This window comes from Cavia porcellus, unplaced genomic scaffold, assembly GCF_034190915.1.
Source record: "Cavia porcellus strain 051 isolate PalLab524CR breed Dunkin Hartley unplaced genomic scaffold, mCavPor4.1 scaffold_32, whole genome shotgun sequence".
NCBI lineage: Eukaryota > Metazoa > Chordata > Mammalia > Rodentia > Caviidae > Cavia > Cavia porcellus.
The window spans coordinates 19218816-19235096 of NW_026947515.1; the positions used below are offsets into that span (position 1 = coordinate 19218816).

Below are 16281 nucleotides of genomic sequence, written 5' to 3' on the forward strand. Positions count from 1 at the left end.
GACTGCCTGCTTGCAAGGCAGGCGCTTATGCCGCTGAGCTAAATCCCCAGCCCCTTAAATCAAGTTCTTAAAATATTTATGATAAATGATTATAGAAAGCTACTTTTCTTGAACACAGCAGTTTGGTTCCAAAGAAGAAAGTTACAGTAAGGTCTGAAGGCTGAACAGAAGATAGCTCAAATGTAAAAGCTGGATTGTGATGTGGTTAGTTTTGTTCCTGAATCAGCCAGAAAGCTGCCCACAGCAGAGCCACCCAAGATACAAACTTGTGTTTCTGTTGGACATTTGTCCTTAGCTCCCAAGATGAGGCCAGCTTCCTTCAGGATACTATGCCTCAGGACAGACACAGAAATGGTATGTTGGAAAACCCAACGGGGGGTCTTTCCACATCTGAGGAGCCCACATTTGACAAGAACCAGCAACTCAGATCTTCTGGAGGAAGGAATTAAGGTCCAGGTCCAAGCTCTTTTAGGGTGGAGCCTATACGAATGTTTCCATCTCCCTCCCCATCACCCCCAAGTTTTTGGAGGAAATTTGGGCCACTGACCTTGAGTCACGTGTCCAGCAGCTTGGTCTTCCAGGCTTGGGGTGTCTCCAATGCCTGCTTCTTCAGCTGGTTTAGGCAACAACAGGAAGAAGACAAAAGCAAAGACAGTTACTGTTTGTTGGGCCCCAAGATTTCTGCATCTGCTGGTGTCTTTCCTCAAACCTAGAGAAAGGCAGGTCCTCAGAGTTCCAGGGGCTGCAACTTCAGGTCCTCTGCAGGCCACGCCCTGGGACAGTAATAATAAAAGTTCCCTAAACAAAACCCACAACACCCACACACCTTCCCTGTAACTGTGGCCTAGGAAGAGACAGCTTCTCCAACAAGCGGCCAGGGCCTGACAACCTTGCTCCATGAAGGTATCAGGATACAGAGTGCAGAGGGGCACTTGCTATGAGCAGGACTGGGAGCCACGCCCCAGTGGCAGCCCTGCCACCCAGAGAGCAGGAGTTCAGGGACAGATCGTGCATTTCTGGAGCAGCATGGTGCACACGCACATGCCACCGTTTACTCCTCTGGAACCCCAAGCAGATGAGGCTCATCTGCCTTCCAGCAAGGCAGTAAAAGAAGCTGGTGAAGGTGCTCAGTGTAACGCCTGGTGTAGGACAAGTGTCCCAAAGCTGTTCAGTTCCTTCCCACCAAATAGCTTACCCCCCTTAATGTCACAGTCAAACTACTGCCAGGCTGGAGAGGGTTGGCAACCCCAGGAGCTAGTTTTTTTTCCTTTCTTTCTTTTTTGGGCAGGGGGTAGTCCTTAGGCTCATGTTCAGAGAATCCCAGTCAGCCCAAACAAAGAAAGCTGAGATAAGACCCTGATCACACCAATAGGACCAAAGTCTATAAATATTCGTCCTGGGACACAGGAGAAATTAGGACAGTACAGACAACTGTCTAGGGGCAGCATGTGTAAGGCACGTTGGGACACACTGACCTTACCCCATGAATGACCAGCCTGCCCGAGGCAGGGCAGGGAGACCCAGCAGCTCAGTGTCTGCACCGAAGCTGACATGTCCAGTCACCGTGGCTGCCACGGAGAGTACAACAAGGAAAAGATTCTCTGTGTCGCTGGGCAGCTGTGTTGTGGCCTCCTAAGCGCCCAGCTGCTGGCTATCTTAGGGCAGCTGCAATGGGGTGGAAGCAGGCTCAGAAGCTCTGCATCTGCCAGGTCACCAGTACAAACACCCTTTGAGCCCCTGGAGCCAACACTGCACTGCTCAGGAGGCCTGATGGTGATGGCTCCTTATGGTGATGCAACAATGGGCAGCCACCGGGTCTTGCAGTGGCACAGGAATCTCAGCTCCAGGCATGGATGTGGTCTGAATTTTGGATAAGGTTGTGGAAACGAAGTAAAGTCTCAGAGTGACCATAAGTCCAGGTAAATGGCCATGGAGTCCTTGAGACAGTGGGAATGAGAGAGGGCATTCCGGGATACCATCACTGCCATGGCACAGGTGAGCTGATTCTCTTTCCTGCACCCTGCAGAGATTCAACATCCTCGGCCTGATCTGAGGCAGCAATCAGAGCCTGTTGACACCCTTGACTGGGTATTCAGTCAACTCAGGACTCAGAAAACCCAAGGGTGAGGGTGAATGGAGGGAGCCAGCATCATAACTAACATCCTCTCCTGTTCCTGGGCAAGGGTTTCCCCACAGGACTCACAGCACCCATTGCTGCAGCCCTGCTGGGACTGCTGGGCAGCTTCACAGGAATACTAGGGTTCTGCAGATGGATGTGCTATGGTAAGAGGCTAAACTAAGGAACACAGAGCCAGAGGCGACAACTGAGAAGTGCTTACCAACTCTAAAACCTGCTGCCACCATGAGGACATGAAGGAGAAAGAAGGGGAGAGAATTTTTGAGGGTGATTTTCTGGACAGAGTGGCTTCAGGGGTTGGGGGTGGCTCAGTGGCCACTTCCCATCTCAGACCGAGCGAAGTCTTTCTAGGCACCAATCACAAGGAGACATGTGACAAGTGTACCCTCTGGCTTGAAACCTGATAGGCAGCTGTCAGCCCCATCTGGGAGTGCTAGATGACAGGAGAGGAGCTGGTCCTGCCTTGGTGGCTTGGTATATTGCTGCTTCCCTGCCAGAAGGCTGTGTACTCAGTTTGCTTGCCAGTGTTCCTGTGGACCTGACGTGGGCACATTAGAGATTGTCATGTGGGCACCTTAGGTCACATCCTATGGCCACCATCAGGAGCTGAGGATGGAGCTGGATCTTCAGACCTCCAAGGCAGAGGAGAGAAGTCATGTGTGCCAGAACCCAGAGCAGAGGATCTTCAGGGAACAGGAGATGGGGTGGGGGAGAACAGTCCAGAAGAACTCAAACAGCCCCCCTAAGAGGTTACTCCAAACATCTGTCTGGGTGGGAAGCAGTTCACACCACCTCTGCTTTCCCACCTGCCCACACCAGCCCCGGTAGAGGATGCACCTCAGAATGAAGTTAGAAGACTGACTGATCAGCGTTTATGGATTGTGGTTTTTTTGTTTTTGTTTTTTTGGCTTTTTCGTTTTTTTACTGGTACCAGGGATCGAACTCACGACTGCCTGCTTTCGAGGCAGGCGCTTATGCCGCTGAGCTAAATCCCCAGCCCCACGGATTGTGTTTTGCAAATGGTTTAAACATCCCTCCAAAGCCTCAGGCAGTTGTGGAGGTGACCGAGTCTAGCATTTATGATTGGCTTGTTGTATAGCACTGGGGTTGGCGATGTGAGTGCTGAGCCTGCCTGGGGTAGGTAACAGGCACTCGATATAAAGGAGAGAAGGAGGCACGCTTTCCCCTTTTGGCCCCTTTTTCTCTTGTCGCTTGCAGCCACCTTAAACAATTGCCCCTCAGCCACGCCACGCTGCCTTGGAGCCAGCTGAGTATGGACTGAAACATCCCCAAACTGTAAGATAAATAAATCTTTCCTTCCTTCATTTTGCACATCAAGTATTTTGTCTCGATAACAAGAGAAAAGTAAGACAATGGAGAATAAGATGCTTTTGATGACCCAGGAGTAATGGAAAAATCAAAAGATGGCTGGAGGTTTCATCCCTAGGCAGACGACAAATTCCCACTGAAACCGTCAGCAGGAGACAATTAAATCACCTGTGGTCTCACCCTGGCCGTTTTTCCATGGCCGTCAACGGTCCTTTCCATCAAGGCTGAGGCCCTTTCAGGCTTCAAGAATTCGACTTTGGCCCTCACCCATTTCAGAAGACTTCATTGTTGATCATCTTGCAAAGCAGAACTGCACTTTGAAGGAGCAGGGGTCTCACGGAATGCCCAGCAGTGGGCATTCTCAGGGCAGGAACCCTGAGAGATAGCTTCAGGCTTCCCAAACAGTCACAGAGTGAACATCTTCTGGAAGGAAAGAAAAAACCCTGCCTGGGCACTTCCCTGCTCTCTACTGGTAGGAAATCCTGTACAGAACCCTTCTGAATTTCTCCCTCTATCCTTTTTATTTTTGGATGGATTCTTGCTGTGTTTCCCAAGCTGGTCTCAAACTCATGGAGTCAAGTGATCTTCCCACCTCAGCCTGCTGAGTAGTGGGCTGCACCACTGCCCCCTGCTTCTTCTGCATTTCTTAGTAGGCAGCTAGGCACCCTCAAATTCCCTAGTGGTAGAGGCCCAAGAAAGAGAGTCTGAAAGGAATGAGCCCAGAGGCTCCAGGCTGTACTGGGCCCTTTCCTAGGCTGGTGCAGTGTAACTCCTGAGTGACTGGGTAGTCCCACGCCACTGCTATATTTTTTGGTGGCCTGTGTTAGCATTAGCCTCACATGCCTGCTCTAGAAAGATGGGTTTGAAAGGCAACATGTTGCTAGAAATGGATGCAAGATCACATTTCTGAACTCCTACAGAACAACTCCATGAAGTCCAAAGTGTAACACAGTTGTCTGGACCCTGCTGCATGCTTGGGTGCTCCTAGAGGAAAACTACCCCCTGCGGGTAGCTGGTCATTGGGTAGAGTCTGAGCATGAGGGAGGGTGGCTGACCTCAGATGTGAAGGAAGCATAAATCTGCCACAGCCTGCCTCAGAAAATGCTGGAGCATTCTGGATCTGATGCCATGCCTGAGGCAAGGGGAGGAGGATCCAGAATGAATCTAGACAGCCCTAAGCCCCCTGAGAGGCTGGCAGGAAGCAAGTAGGCACCAAGGCCCCCAAATTCTAACAACCTGGGATTTCTAGAGGCCAGTACTGCCTACACTCCTACCTCACTTGGAAATGAGGATGACCCAGTGTGGACCCCTCACTGGGGCCATCACTGCCCTGTGATCTCTGGGGGCTGCCCTCACCTGTGGTTCCTTCTGGGATCTTCATGTGGGGCTGGGCGACAGCCTGTTTGCAGGGGGCTGTCTCATCCACTAAGGGTGCAGTCACTTCTGGAAACCAGCAAGAGTCACCTCAGAGGGGCTGGCCAGCTGCCCAGCTCTCGCCTTTGCTGTGTATGCAGGAGCAATGCAGGGCGGGGGGGTCAGGAGGGGACTGGCTGCATGCAGGAAAATACCAGTACAAAGCAGATCCCAGCCCTGCTCCTGCCCCATCTCCTCAGCAAGCCCACAGGGCACTGCTGGAGGGGCAGTGGCCACTGGACACCAGCCCGCCCACCAGGACAACCAGCTTGCATAAGCATTGCAGTGAGACAGACCAACTGCTGTCCTCTCATTTCTAAAGAGGAACTGCTGAAAGCCAAATGATGATTCCCTGCTGTGTGCTCCTCAAAGCAGTGCAGGAGCTCAGCACTGGGAATTTTGCACGTAGGGCCAGTACCTGTGGCTTGGGCCCCAGTTCCCTCAGCTGCAAAATGGGAGTGCCATCACACGTGACCTCTGAGCTTTCTTTCACCTCTAAGCCCTTGTTCCCCAAGTCTGTAACCCCCAATTAACAAGCACAGAGCCTCCTGTATGGCTATAGTCAAGCCAGTCCTGTCCACAGCCATCTACTTGACCACTAGATGGGTCTAGCTTCATGGAAGAGGGAAGAGGGAAGGACAGCCCACAGAAGCGGTGGCCAGCATCCCATCAAGCTAAAGACTTCCAGCTTGTGGTCCTCTAGAGCCCACCCTGGCATACTGCACACATAAGGAGTGCCACCTTTGAGGGTTTCTCTGGAGCCAATGTTAGCTGAGTTTAGTGAAGGTCATTTAAATTGTGTGTGGTTGACTTGGGTGCAGGTTCTGTGCTCTCTTCCTTTTGCTGAGGGCCAAAGCATGTGGGGCCCACACATATGCATCCAGACTTCAGTAAGACTAGGCGGGAGCTCCTTCCAGAATGATGCTGACGGTGCACTGAGAGCTGTGGTTAAGGAGGCTGGCATGAGATCTGGTTCAATTTCAGGACCGTCTTAGAGTGGCAGGCAACTTGCAAAATTGTTCTAAGCAAATGAGCAGGAAATGCCTTACATCACCAGCTCTCAGGAGAGTAGAGAGCACTTTTCCACACTGAGGATCCTTGGGTAAGGACCACGCAGCTACATCTTCCAGGGATGTGCCATGATAGGGAGCACCTGGCGGGCACTTGGCAGCTGCTTTCTGGATGACTCCAAAAGTGGATGCCAGCCAGGTTATCAGCCTGTGAGACAATAGTCAAAGTGATGCACAGGGCTGGAGAGGTGTGAGAATAAACTTGAACCTCTTCAGGAAGCACAGAGGGGGAGGGGCATGTACCATAAGCAGGTTACTCCAAACCTACGTTCAGTGCCCTTCTCCCTTTATTTCTTCTACTTATCAGGCTGAAAAACACACTGCTCAATCTCCCAGCTTCCTTTGCAGCCAGGGGTGGCCATGAGATCTAATTCTCAAAAGGCCAAATGAGATCCAAGTGGAAATCTGTTGCAGAATAACTCTTGCTTTCCTTTTTCATTGAAACAGGGTCGCTATGTAGTCCAGACTGGCCTTGAACTCACTACGTAGCCCAGGCTGGCCTCGAACTTACTGTGATCCTCCTGCCTCAGCTCTTAAATGCTGAGACTGTAAGCATGTGTTACCTCACCTTGTTTGCCTAAGAAAAGGGAACATATTTGGCTTCAGTGTTCAATATTGTTCAATATTGACCACTTTGCTTTGTGGTTTGTTCTTGCTTAGGAGGCAGCGACCATGTTGCAAGCAAGAGGCAACAATCCAATCACTGAAGATGACAGAAGGTGACCACAGGAGAATACTGACCACATGGGAAACTGCTGCTGAAGCCATCTTATTATGGGACACAAGTAAACCTCTTCGTATGTATGCCAGTTAGTTGGGTTTTCTATTTCCAGCAGCCAAACGAAGTAGTCTCAACTGACACAGATGGGAGGCAAGAGAAAGTAGTCAAAATCAGGACCAAGAAGCATTTCAGGAAATATATGAGATGCTTCAAATGTTTACAGAGGACACATGAGAAGACAAGGCCATGCCCAGAGCCCAAGAAATGAGAAGTTCCACAGTGCGGGCATGGAGGTATGTATGACCTGCCCCTTCCTCCGCCACGCTGCTGCACTGGGCCCTAATAGCCCCTTGAAAGAAAAGCAAAGTAGGGGCCTTGGATGGGGTTGGGGAGGACAATGGACATGGGAGAGACCTGAGCATGTGCCCTGCTGCGCCCCACGCCCCAGTCTCTGCGAGTGTGTGGCTGACTGCAGGGTACCCAGCGCTGCGGTCAGACACCAAAGCAAGCCAGCTCCTGAGACAGCGCCCTGCCGAGCACTGAACGAGCACGTGTCTCAGCCAGCAGGAGAGGAAGCAGCAGAGGCAGCCAGAAGGGCGGCACATATGGGGGTGCATGGGAAGGGTGGCTGAAGGCACAGCTAAGCGCACGCTGGAGGTGGGGTGCGGGGTCCGAGGGAGCAGTGGAGAAGGGAGGCCCCACCTTCGGCCGTCGGAGTGCTCTTAGCATCAGAAGTCTCAGAGCCCGGTTCCTCGGATCCATCATCAGCAGGAGTCTGCAGGGGAGACTCTGGAACATACACAATGAACCCCTCAGGTTGACTGCCTTTCCCCAGACTTACATGGCTCTCAGGGGAACTTGGGAACAGTGTCTTTTCAGCTTTAAACCCCTCAACATGAGCCCAGTGGCCAATGATCAAACTTCAAAAGGGGCCAACTCCCTCCCGCCCCATATCTGTCCCACACACCAGCACCGCTGGGTGAAGGCAAAGGCAAAGGCAATACATGTTTGCTCCTGGAGGGAGGAGAGATTCTGCTCTGTCAGTTCTAAGGGGAGCACAAGTCCTTAGAGGGACAAACAGGCAGTGAATACCAGACAGCTGAGCCATCTGGAACTTGCTATTAATTAACGACAAGTAGACACCTGGAAAACACTCCTGAGATACAACTCCTGCCTTAGAAAAAGAATCAGCTTAGGGCAGACCCAGGGCCTGCTCCTATGTGAACATGTGGCTATGTTTGGACTTTACCCAGCTCCTTCCATAAACAGCTCTCCAAGGACTGCTCCATTTGAAATCTCAGCCATGGGTGCCTACAAGGAAACTGTCCTTTCAGAATCCGAAGCCTGGCTGCAAGGCCCAAACACCCACAGAGCTCCAAGCCACACCTTCCACGATAAATATCCTTGGTAAGGTGGCTTGCGTTGACTCAACAGAAATGAGGACACTTACTTCTTCTCCAGGGAATACTGAATTATTCTTTCCTGAATGGAACCCTGGTCACTGGAAGTCACTCATTTTATGTCATTCATTCAGCCTCTAAGGCTGGGTGAGCCAGGGCTCTACCTGAAGAAGGGCAAGACTTCTGGGGAGCTGTGTGTACACAGAGCTGAGTGCGGGCTCCTGGAAGGAAGTCGGCTGCTCAGAAGAACATCTGCCTCCAGGAATATCGTCTAAGGACGGCAAAGAAGACCATGCAAGCCAAAGCCCCAAGAGTCCACATGCTCCAGAGCAGGCCTGGGGGCAGCTGAGAGTGTGCTCCTGACAGTCTCCTACAGGAAGTGGGAGTTACAGTCTAGAGAGCTTTGGACCAATGGCCAGGATGTCTGGGTTCAAGTCTAAGTTCCCCATTTTTTCTAGTCAGGCAATCTTGGACTTGTCTTTCAGGACCTCAGTTTCCTCATTCATAAACTGGGTGAGGTGGCATCAGCTGAACCTGCCTCCTCCTGGAGCTGTTGGGAGGATTCTGAGTGAAGTACTTTGCAAACCACAAGGATTTATATTTGTAGATCTAGTACCCACCGACCTGAAGGAGCCAAGGGTTAACGAGGGCAATGTTGGGCTTCTCCTTTCAGATAAGCTCTACCCAGATTCTCAGGGACCATGACAGTAAGCCATGGCTCAAACTATGATGGATGAACGGACTGATGGGCACAGGACTGGTGGAGGAGTAGACAGGGAGTAGGAGGAGGTATGGATAGATGGGGAGATTATTGAATGACTGGATATGTATGTATAGGGTTAGATTAATGTTGATGGATGGCTGGATGAAATGGAAATACAGAAAGTTCCTATCACAGTTTCTAAGCCCTTTACTAGGATATCTTGTCACCTACTTGTCCTCATCTTCTGATCCTGGCCCTGTGTGCCCAGAAAGCCCTTCCAAGCTTCCCAGTGACATCTCAGTCATCAGGTCAACACTCCTCAGCTTTCAGTTCAGTGACCTTACTCATCTCCGTGTGGCAGGAATTCCTTTTTTTTTGGTACTGTGGATTGAACCTAGCACTTGCCAGGCAGGCACTTATGCCGCTGAGCCATATCCCCAGCTGAATTCCTTATTCTTTATGGGCATTTGCTGGATGAGACGGTTTCTATTGTTTCCTAACTGTCCCACCCAGGCTCAAATTGAAATCTGGATGAAAGACAAGCAGATCACAGCCTCTGGATTTAGGCAGATGGGGCGCAAATCCATCACCTGCCATCTGTATGGCTCCAGCCAAGGTACTTCTTCCTGCCTCAGTTTTCTCTCCTGTAATATGGGCATGACAGCAGTTCCACCCACTTGTGGGGCTTCTGTGAGTGCATTCAGAGTATTTTGTGTTTGTTGGGCCTGGATGTGGAAAGTTCTCAGGAAGGTATGGTGACATCCATCAGTCACTACATCTTACCTTGGCTAAAGGGCCCCAAACAGCATGGTGCACAGCAAGGAACCTGCGTGGGTTTTGTTGTTGTTGTTGTTGTTTTGTTTTTATGGTGAGACAAACAATCAACTGAGAATCCCTGGGGCTTTGGCAGATAGCTGACCACTGCATCAGATGAATGAATGGCTCTGACCATTTGAGGACAAATCCAGAGTCACTCTAGCCACAGCCTATATGCTACTAACCCTCCTTCAGGTACACAGGGACTTTCAGTCCCCCTCTGGGCAAACACCTCCTCTGTGACACAGACTGCTATCCATAGAGTCCATCTCCTTGGAAACAGCGTCCTGACATGGTGAAACATGGAGCTGTATCCAGTTAAAGGTCACATCTTCCAGCCTTCTGATGAGACAGGGTGGCTGATAAAATTCCAGGGAAAATATCTGGACAGGATATTTAGGAAAAAACATCTGTCTGGAAGGAGCTCGGTGAAGAAGAGCTCCCTTTATGCCCACCTCCTGCCTGCTTTCCAGTGGTCATGAGACACCTTGGGGCAGCAGCCACATGTTCAGGACAGTGGGTTGTATAAACCATATGGAAAGTAAAGGCTATTCTCTGCTTGTAGGCTGTACAAAAACAGCGAAGGGACCAGATCTGGGTTGGCTTCTGAACCTTGGTGTTTTGTTTTAACAAAACAAAAGAGAGAAGAGAGCAGCCTGCAAAGGTCATTGGTTACTGTGGTACGGTCTGTGGCAAGGAAATGGGGATTGGGTGAGAAGTGGGCGAGGTCTCCAGGGCACTGCTAGGATTATGATGGACCAGTTTGATGGTGATGTTGCCACCAGCAGTGTGGAGACCAGCAGTGGTCCAGAATGGGGCACATGAGCATGGACTGGACTTGTTAGGTTGTGGGTAACTGTGATAGTAGCCCATTTAGTGAAGAGGAGTGCTGTCTCCTGGATAACAGGGGTCTCTGGGGTTTGAGCAGTTTCAGACGGGCTGGTTTTGGCACGGTGGTTCTAATGCACAAAGCAGAATGCGAAGATCAAAAGAGGCGAGTGAAGTTCATTGAGTGGACAACCTTTGTAAAAATGCTGCCCCTGGACACTGGCCTTGGCAGTGTCCACTCAGCTAAGGAATGGCTCATCCTAAAGAAGCTTGAGCATGTGCACAACTCCCTGGGGATTGTAAGGACCGGCCGGGTTTCAGCCAAATGGTGAGGCGGCAGCATGCAGGCTGCCTTTGGGTCTTGTCAGTAACCAGCCTGACTACTAGGAAGGAAGCAAGCGTATCACACCCTGTGTGGGAGGGTGCCCCGACCTGTCTGCAACCGCTGTCATCTGCACAGTCCTTGCTAAACTCCTCGGAGGGATGCAGGGAGGAGGGAGAAGCCTCATTTGTATGTCTTACTGGGAAGGTAAAACAAGTTAATCCAGCAACCTCTTTGATGCACTAATGCACGTGGGTGTTATTTTACTAGCTAACAACTTTCACCCACTTCACAGGGATCCAGTCCTACTCCAGCTGTTAGCAACCAGTTAGCTACTCTATCCTGGTATTTAACAGGTAGTTTCGTGTCATTATTCAGGAGTCTTTCATCACTTTTCTAAACTGTTGTTAGCACAGTGACACCTGTGTCAAACCTGTGGCTCTGCACATAAAAACAGCTCACTCTAAGCAAGAATAAATTTGAGGATATCTGTGAAAATCTCTTAGGTATCATTGACTTACTTGGGAAGTACATTTGTTGAGTAAGCATCCTCAAATGTTTTCCTTTCACAGTAGTTTCTTTTCTTTTGTCTTTTTTTTTCTTATGGGTACCAGGGATCGAACTCACGACTGCCTGCTTGCAAGGTAGGCACTTAGCCACTGAGCTAAATCCCCAGCCCCTAAAAGGTTAGCAATTCAAATGTTGCAGCGTGTGTGTGTGTGTGTGTGTGTGTGTGTGTGTGTGTGTGTGTTAGTATAGAACTCATCGTGTTTTATGTTGAAGTGAATAGTAGTTTGAACAAACACACAAAATAACTTGGTGAACTTAGTTTACAAATTAAATCTAGTGTCTTTTTAAAAAATGAGAGTGGTAAGAACCACAATTTCTTTTAACTATTTTAAATGAACTTGCAATTTTAGGAGTTTCAGGTTTATAGAAAACTTGTGATGGTTGTAGAGAGAGTACTATCCACAACCAGTTCACTCTATTATTAACATGTGACATTATTATAGTATACTGGTTGCCATATACTATATTATTGATTGTAATTTAAATAAATATTGGGCCCAGGATTGGACTCAGGGCCTTGGCACTGAGCCAGATCCCCGGCCCCTTTTAACTTTTATTTTGTAAGAGGGTCTCGCCAGACAGCTAAATGGCCAAGGCTAGACTCAAATTTGGCAGTCCTCTTGCTTCAGGCTCCCAGAGGACTGGGATTAGAGGTGTGTGCTACCACAGCCAGCTTAGTTTAGTATTTAAACCAAATTGTCCTGCATCCATATTGTATTTTTCACTGGTATAATTCAGTGTGTGAAGAATTTACTCTGAATGCAATATGGTGATTCCGAGCTAGCGATGACCTCGGGCAGGGAGATTTGGCTGGAGCCTACACAGCACCCCCCTCCAGCTCTGAGCTCTGCAGTGCCGAGCCTCTTCCATCTCCTGCCACTTACCTGGACCCACATTACTAATTCTCAAATGCCACTTAGTCCCATGCCTTCCTGCTGACAGAGACAGGAGCCAGCCTCTGAAACTGGACCCCAGGCAGTCCTGAACTCCAGGGGAGGAAGAGGAAAGTGCTTCTACATGCAGGAGAGCTGGTGTCCCCGCTTCTCACACCCACGGGAGCCCTGAGGTGCCCCCTTGTCCAGCTGGCAAATGCCACTTCCCATCTTAAGGGTTCACAATTTCTACCCACTACCCCACACTCTGGCTGGGTTTCACTTTTAGCATTAAGGGAGAAAAGCAGGCTGCCACAATTTCATCATTTTAGAAATGGGTCTGAAGGCGGGGACCAAGTCCTCCTCCAAGGGCCACATGAGAGCTACACAGGGAGGGAACACTGCGGGCAGAGCTCCCCGTGGCACAGGCAGCTGGGGCAGCTCAGCGATCCAGAGCAAGTGAGGGACCAGACCAGGGGGATGCAGAGAGGGCTTTGGTTGTTCCTGGTCCCCAGAACACATGTCCCCACTGTGAAACGAAATGTGGATATTGGGGAGGGGTCAATCGACAAGGCCGAAAGGCTGTGTTACACACTGTGGGAGCTGTGCTAACCTACTCTTACAGATTGAGGGCAGAAAGCCTGATTTAAGGAAAGGGTGAGAACTAATGGATAAAGCCATGTATTTCACATGCTAATGAATATTCCCTAAAGGGGTAGCTAAGGACTCCAGGAGCACCTTGGATCAGGGCGGGTGACAAGCCCACACTCCTCCACTCTTGTGGCAAACTCTCCTTTGGAAAGATAAATCTCCCAATAACTCCCAGTTTGAGTTACTTTGGCTTTTTTTTTTTTTTTTTCCTTTTTTCTCTTTTTATCGGTACCGGGGATTGAACTCACGACCACCTGCTTGCAAGGCAGGTGCTTATGCCACTGAGCTAAATCCCCAGCCCCAAGTTACTTTGGCTTTTTCAAATGCATGAGACTCATTCTCTTCTGTTCTCATTATGTTGACAACCTAATGCTATAAAGCACAGAAAGTGCCTGTAGAAGTCAAGAGTGACCCCTTCCCGCAGACCCATGCCAAAGCAAAGCAGGTGATTGGTTGTGATCCTCGGGGTTCTGGGCACTTTGTGCACAGGTGTCCACTAACCTTTCAGGCCAGGCTCTGTGTCCCCGTCCTGGTCTTGAAGCAGGGTGTAATCTCCAGCGTGATCTTCCATTGTGTCAAATTCCTGGCGGGGCTCAGCCATCCTAGTTCAAGTCTTGCCTGGAGAAAGAAGGTGGGAGGGTGAGGGACAGGTTGGATGCTGAGCTGAGGGACTAGATGTCCCAGGGATGTAGGGGTGAAACAGGGGTACAGAGAAAGAGTCCCATCTCCAGGTCATGACCTTCCACTCTCCTGCGCAACAAGCAAATGCTCCATGTGCCTGCCAAAACGGCACAGTGACATTTCTACGCACTTGTAATTCACCAACAGCATATCAGCGTATTGTATTAAAAACAACCAGGTGAGATAGGCCAGCAAGCTTGACTTTTTAGCGTACTTCACTAAAAAAGTAAATGCTGCTGGCTACCGGTTTAATTTTCCTTTTCCTCACAGTACCCGTAGCAAGTGCTCTACCCTGGAGCTACACTCCAGCCATCTGCACATTTTCTTCTTGTACTATGCATCCACCTTAGTGCATGGGCCACTCCCGTTTGTCACGACAATGTTTTAAGGGCTCTCAGTTTCTATCACATACACACCTGGGCCCCAGGGCACTAATGCCAGGACTGCCACAGTGGTTATGTCACTGGAGGTTTCTAGTGGAGGCCTCCAGGGAGGCTCTGTTTCCCAGGCTTTTCCATGTGACCTGAGTGGAAAACCTCTCACTCAATGAACCTTTAAAAAGAAGCTGGGAGAGCCTGCCTGAGACACTTCACATGGGACAGCGGCTCCACTCTTATGGCTCCTCTGGAGGTCAGGTTGCCCCAGTCTAGAGGTTGCTCACATTTTAACAAAAAAGGAGCCCAGAGAAAGCAAGGACCCAGGAACGTGGCAGCTGGTCACACTGTTTCTTTTTTTTTTTTTTTGTCTTTTTCCTTTTTATGGGTACCGGGGATCAAACTCATGACTGCCTGCTTGCAAAGCAGGCGCTTATGCCGCTGAGCTAAACCTCCAGCCCAGTCACACTGTTTCTTGTGGAAACCCCAAAGCCCGTCCTCTGGCAATGCCCTGAAAGGACAGGCTTGCTGACAAAGTTTCCTTCTCATGGCCACCTTGTCCTGTGAGCCCCAGCCCACGCACACATGTTCCATCAACAGCTTATTCCTGAGAAGAGAGGGAGGAAGAAGAAAAAACATGCCAAGTGGCAGGCCTGTACCACGTGGCTCTTGGCATTAACCCTTAGTGGTCTTTGTTACCCTGGAAAGTCTAAACGGTTCTTAGGCAACCAAGCAAGACAGACTCAAAGGAGGGCTTGTGCAAAGCAAACTATGCTCCTTTCTGACATGGGTCATGCTGTCAGAGGCACTCATCACCCCGACTTAGTCTTAGAGGACAGGTACCCAGTACCCCTCCCACACCCATCTGTACCTCCACTAATGGAGGGAACTATAGTGCGAGCTGGCTGCTGCTCAGTGGGCCAAGCAGTATGTGGAAAGGGGGACAAGGAGACCAGCGGGCACTCCGTTCACAGGCATGCACAGCACCAGAGGAGGTGCCCCAGGTGACCCTGGCAGCAAAGGCAGGGTCAGCTGAAAGACTCAGGAGAGACCACTGGCAGGCAGGTGAAGGCGCTGGTCTAGGCGCACAGTTCAGAGACTGGAGCTAGAGCACAGGCAGAAGAGAGGGAAAGAAGGAAGGAAGGAAGGAAGGAAGGAAGGAAGGAAGGAAGGAAGGGAGGGCAGGTGGATCCAAGAAGCGTCCTTGAGAACATGTTAGACTGGGCTTCAACTTGGGTTGTGGTCAGGCAGAGAGATTAAAATCTAAAAGTATGCTGGGTGTGATGGGGGATGCTACAATTCCTGCAGTCTGCGAGGCCGAGGCAGGCAGATCTTTCAGCCCAGCATGGGCAACTTAACGACTTAGCTTGTCTCAAAATAAAACATAAAAAATGGACTGGGGATATAGCTTATAGTTCAGTAGGAATGCCCTGGGTAACACACACACACACACAGACACACACCCCTCCCCCCTCCACATAATCCGTAAATACACTAGAGGTGGGTGCTTAGTGGACTACAAGGTCAAAGAGAACCCACAGGAGGAAGGGAGCTGGGCAACAAGGGTGGTTCTGGTTTTTTTTTTTTTTTTTTTTTTTTTTTTTTTTGTCTTTTTCCTTTTTATCGGTACCAGGGATTGAACTCACGACTGCCTGCTTGCAAGGCAGGCACTTATGCCGCTGAGCTAAATCCCCAGCCCTGGGTAGTTCTGTTTTAAAAAGATCTTTGCTTGAAAGAATTCCCTGCTACTGCATTTACCTAATTGTTGATTATTTTCACTTAATAGACTTAAAAAATGTATTCCATTATTCTACTATAAATGGACTTCTGTTATAATTTAAAGTTTTTCATGAGTCTTTATTTTCATGGATGGTTCAGGATTCCACTTTAGCTTCAGATAAAGGGTCAGTACATGTTTGCTGTCAAGGGCCAGACAGAAAGTATCATAGGCTCCACAGCCCGTTTTCTAGTGACCCCTCAGTCTCCCCAGTGCTGCCCCTTTGGGGCTGGAGAGTCAGAATTACTCACAGGAAGCTGAATGAATTATAAGGACCAATGCAGAAATTAAACCATCCTTAAACACAGGCTATCATTCACTACACGAAATAAATAAACTGCCTGCGTCTCAAAGGCCAGTGTTTTTCTTTGGGGGGAAAGTATGGGATGCACAGGAGGCAGTCTCTGAGCAGGGGGGCTCACCCCTGTCCTAGCCCTGGGAGAGCAAATGCCTGAGGTTCCCTGTGCTCACTTCCACACTTGCTCTAGCTGGTCTAGGTCAACTGTTCAGTGCTGATGTTTTGGAACCTATGTGCTATGTTCAGAAAGATAAGCCCCGTTCTGTAGCATCCATGAGGTCAGCTTGCCATAGGAAGGAAGCAGAATTCAGGAAGGAGA

The 16281-nt window shown here is 49.8% G+C and overlaps 1 protein-coding gene across 10 annotated transcripts in view; it reads right to left on the reverse strand.

Annotated features, from left to right (window-relative positions):
* Window positions 1–16281, reverse strand: part of Mapt (microtubule associated protein tau) — a 97087-nt gene that overhangs the window by 34399 nt on the left and 46407 nt on the right. For 7 of the 10 annotated variants that reach the window (XM_003465916.5, XM_003465911.5, XM_063242369.1 and 4 more), the window contains exons 2-4: window positions 13334–13450; window positions 7373–7459; window positions 548–613 (exon numbers count right to left, since the gene is read on the reverse strand). In XM_003465916.5, coding sequence (XP_003465964.3) covers window positions 548–613; window positions 7373–7459; window positions 13334–13433 — 253 coding nt within the window. In that variant the 5' untranslated portion in view covers window positions 13434–13450. Of the gene's footprint in view, window positions 1–547; window positions 614–4822; window positions 4910–7372; window positions 7460–13333; window positions 13451–16281 lie in introns of all 10 variants that reach the window. The other 3 variants (XM_013148349.3, XM_013148347.3, XM_013148343.3) reach the window with 1 other exon arrangement.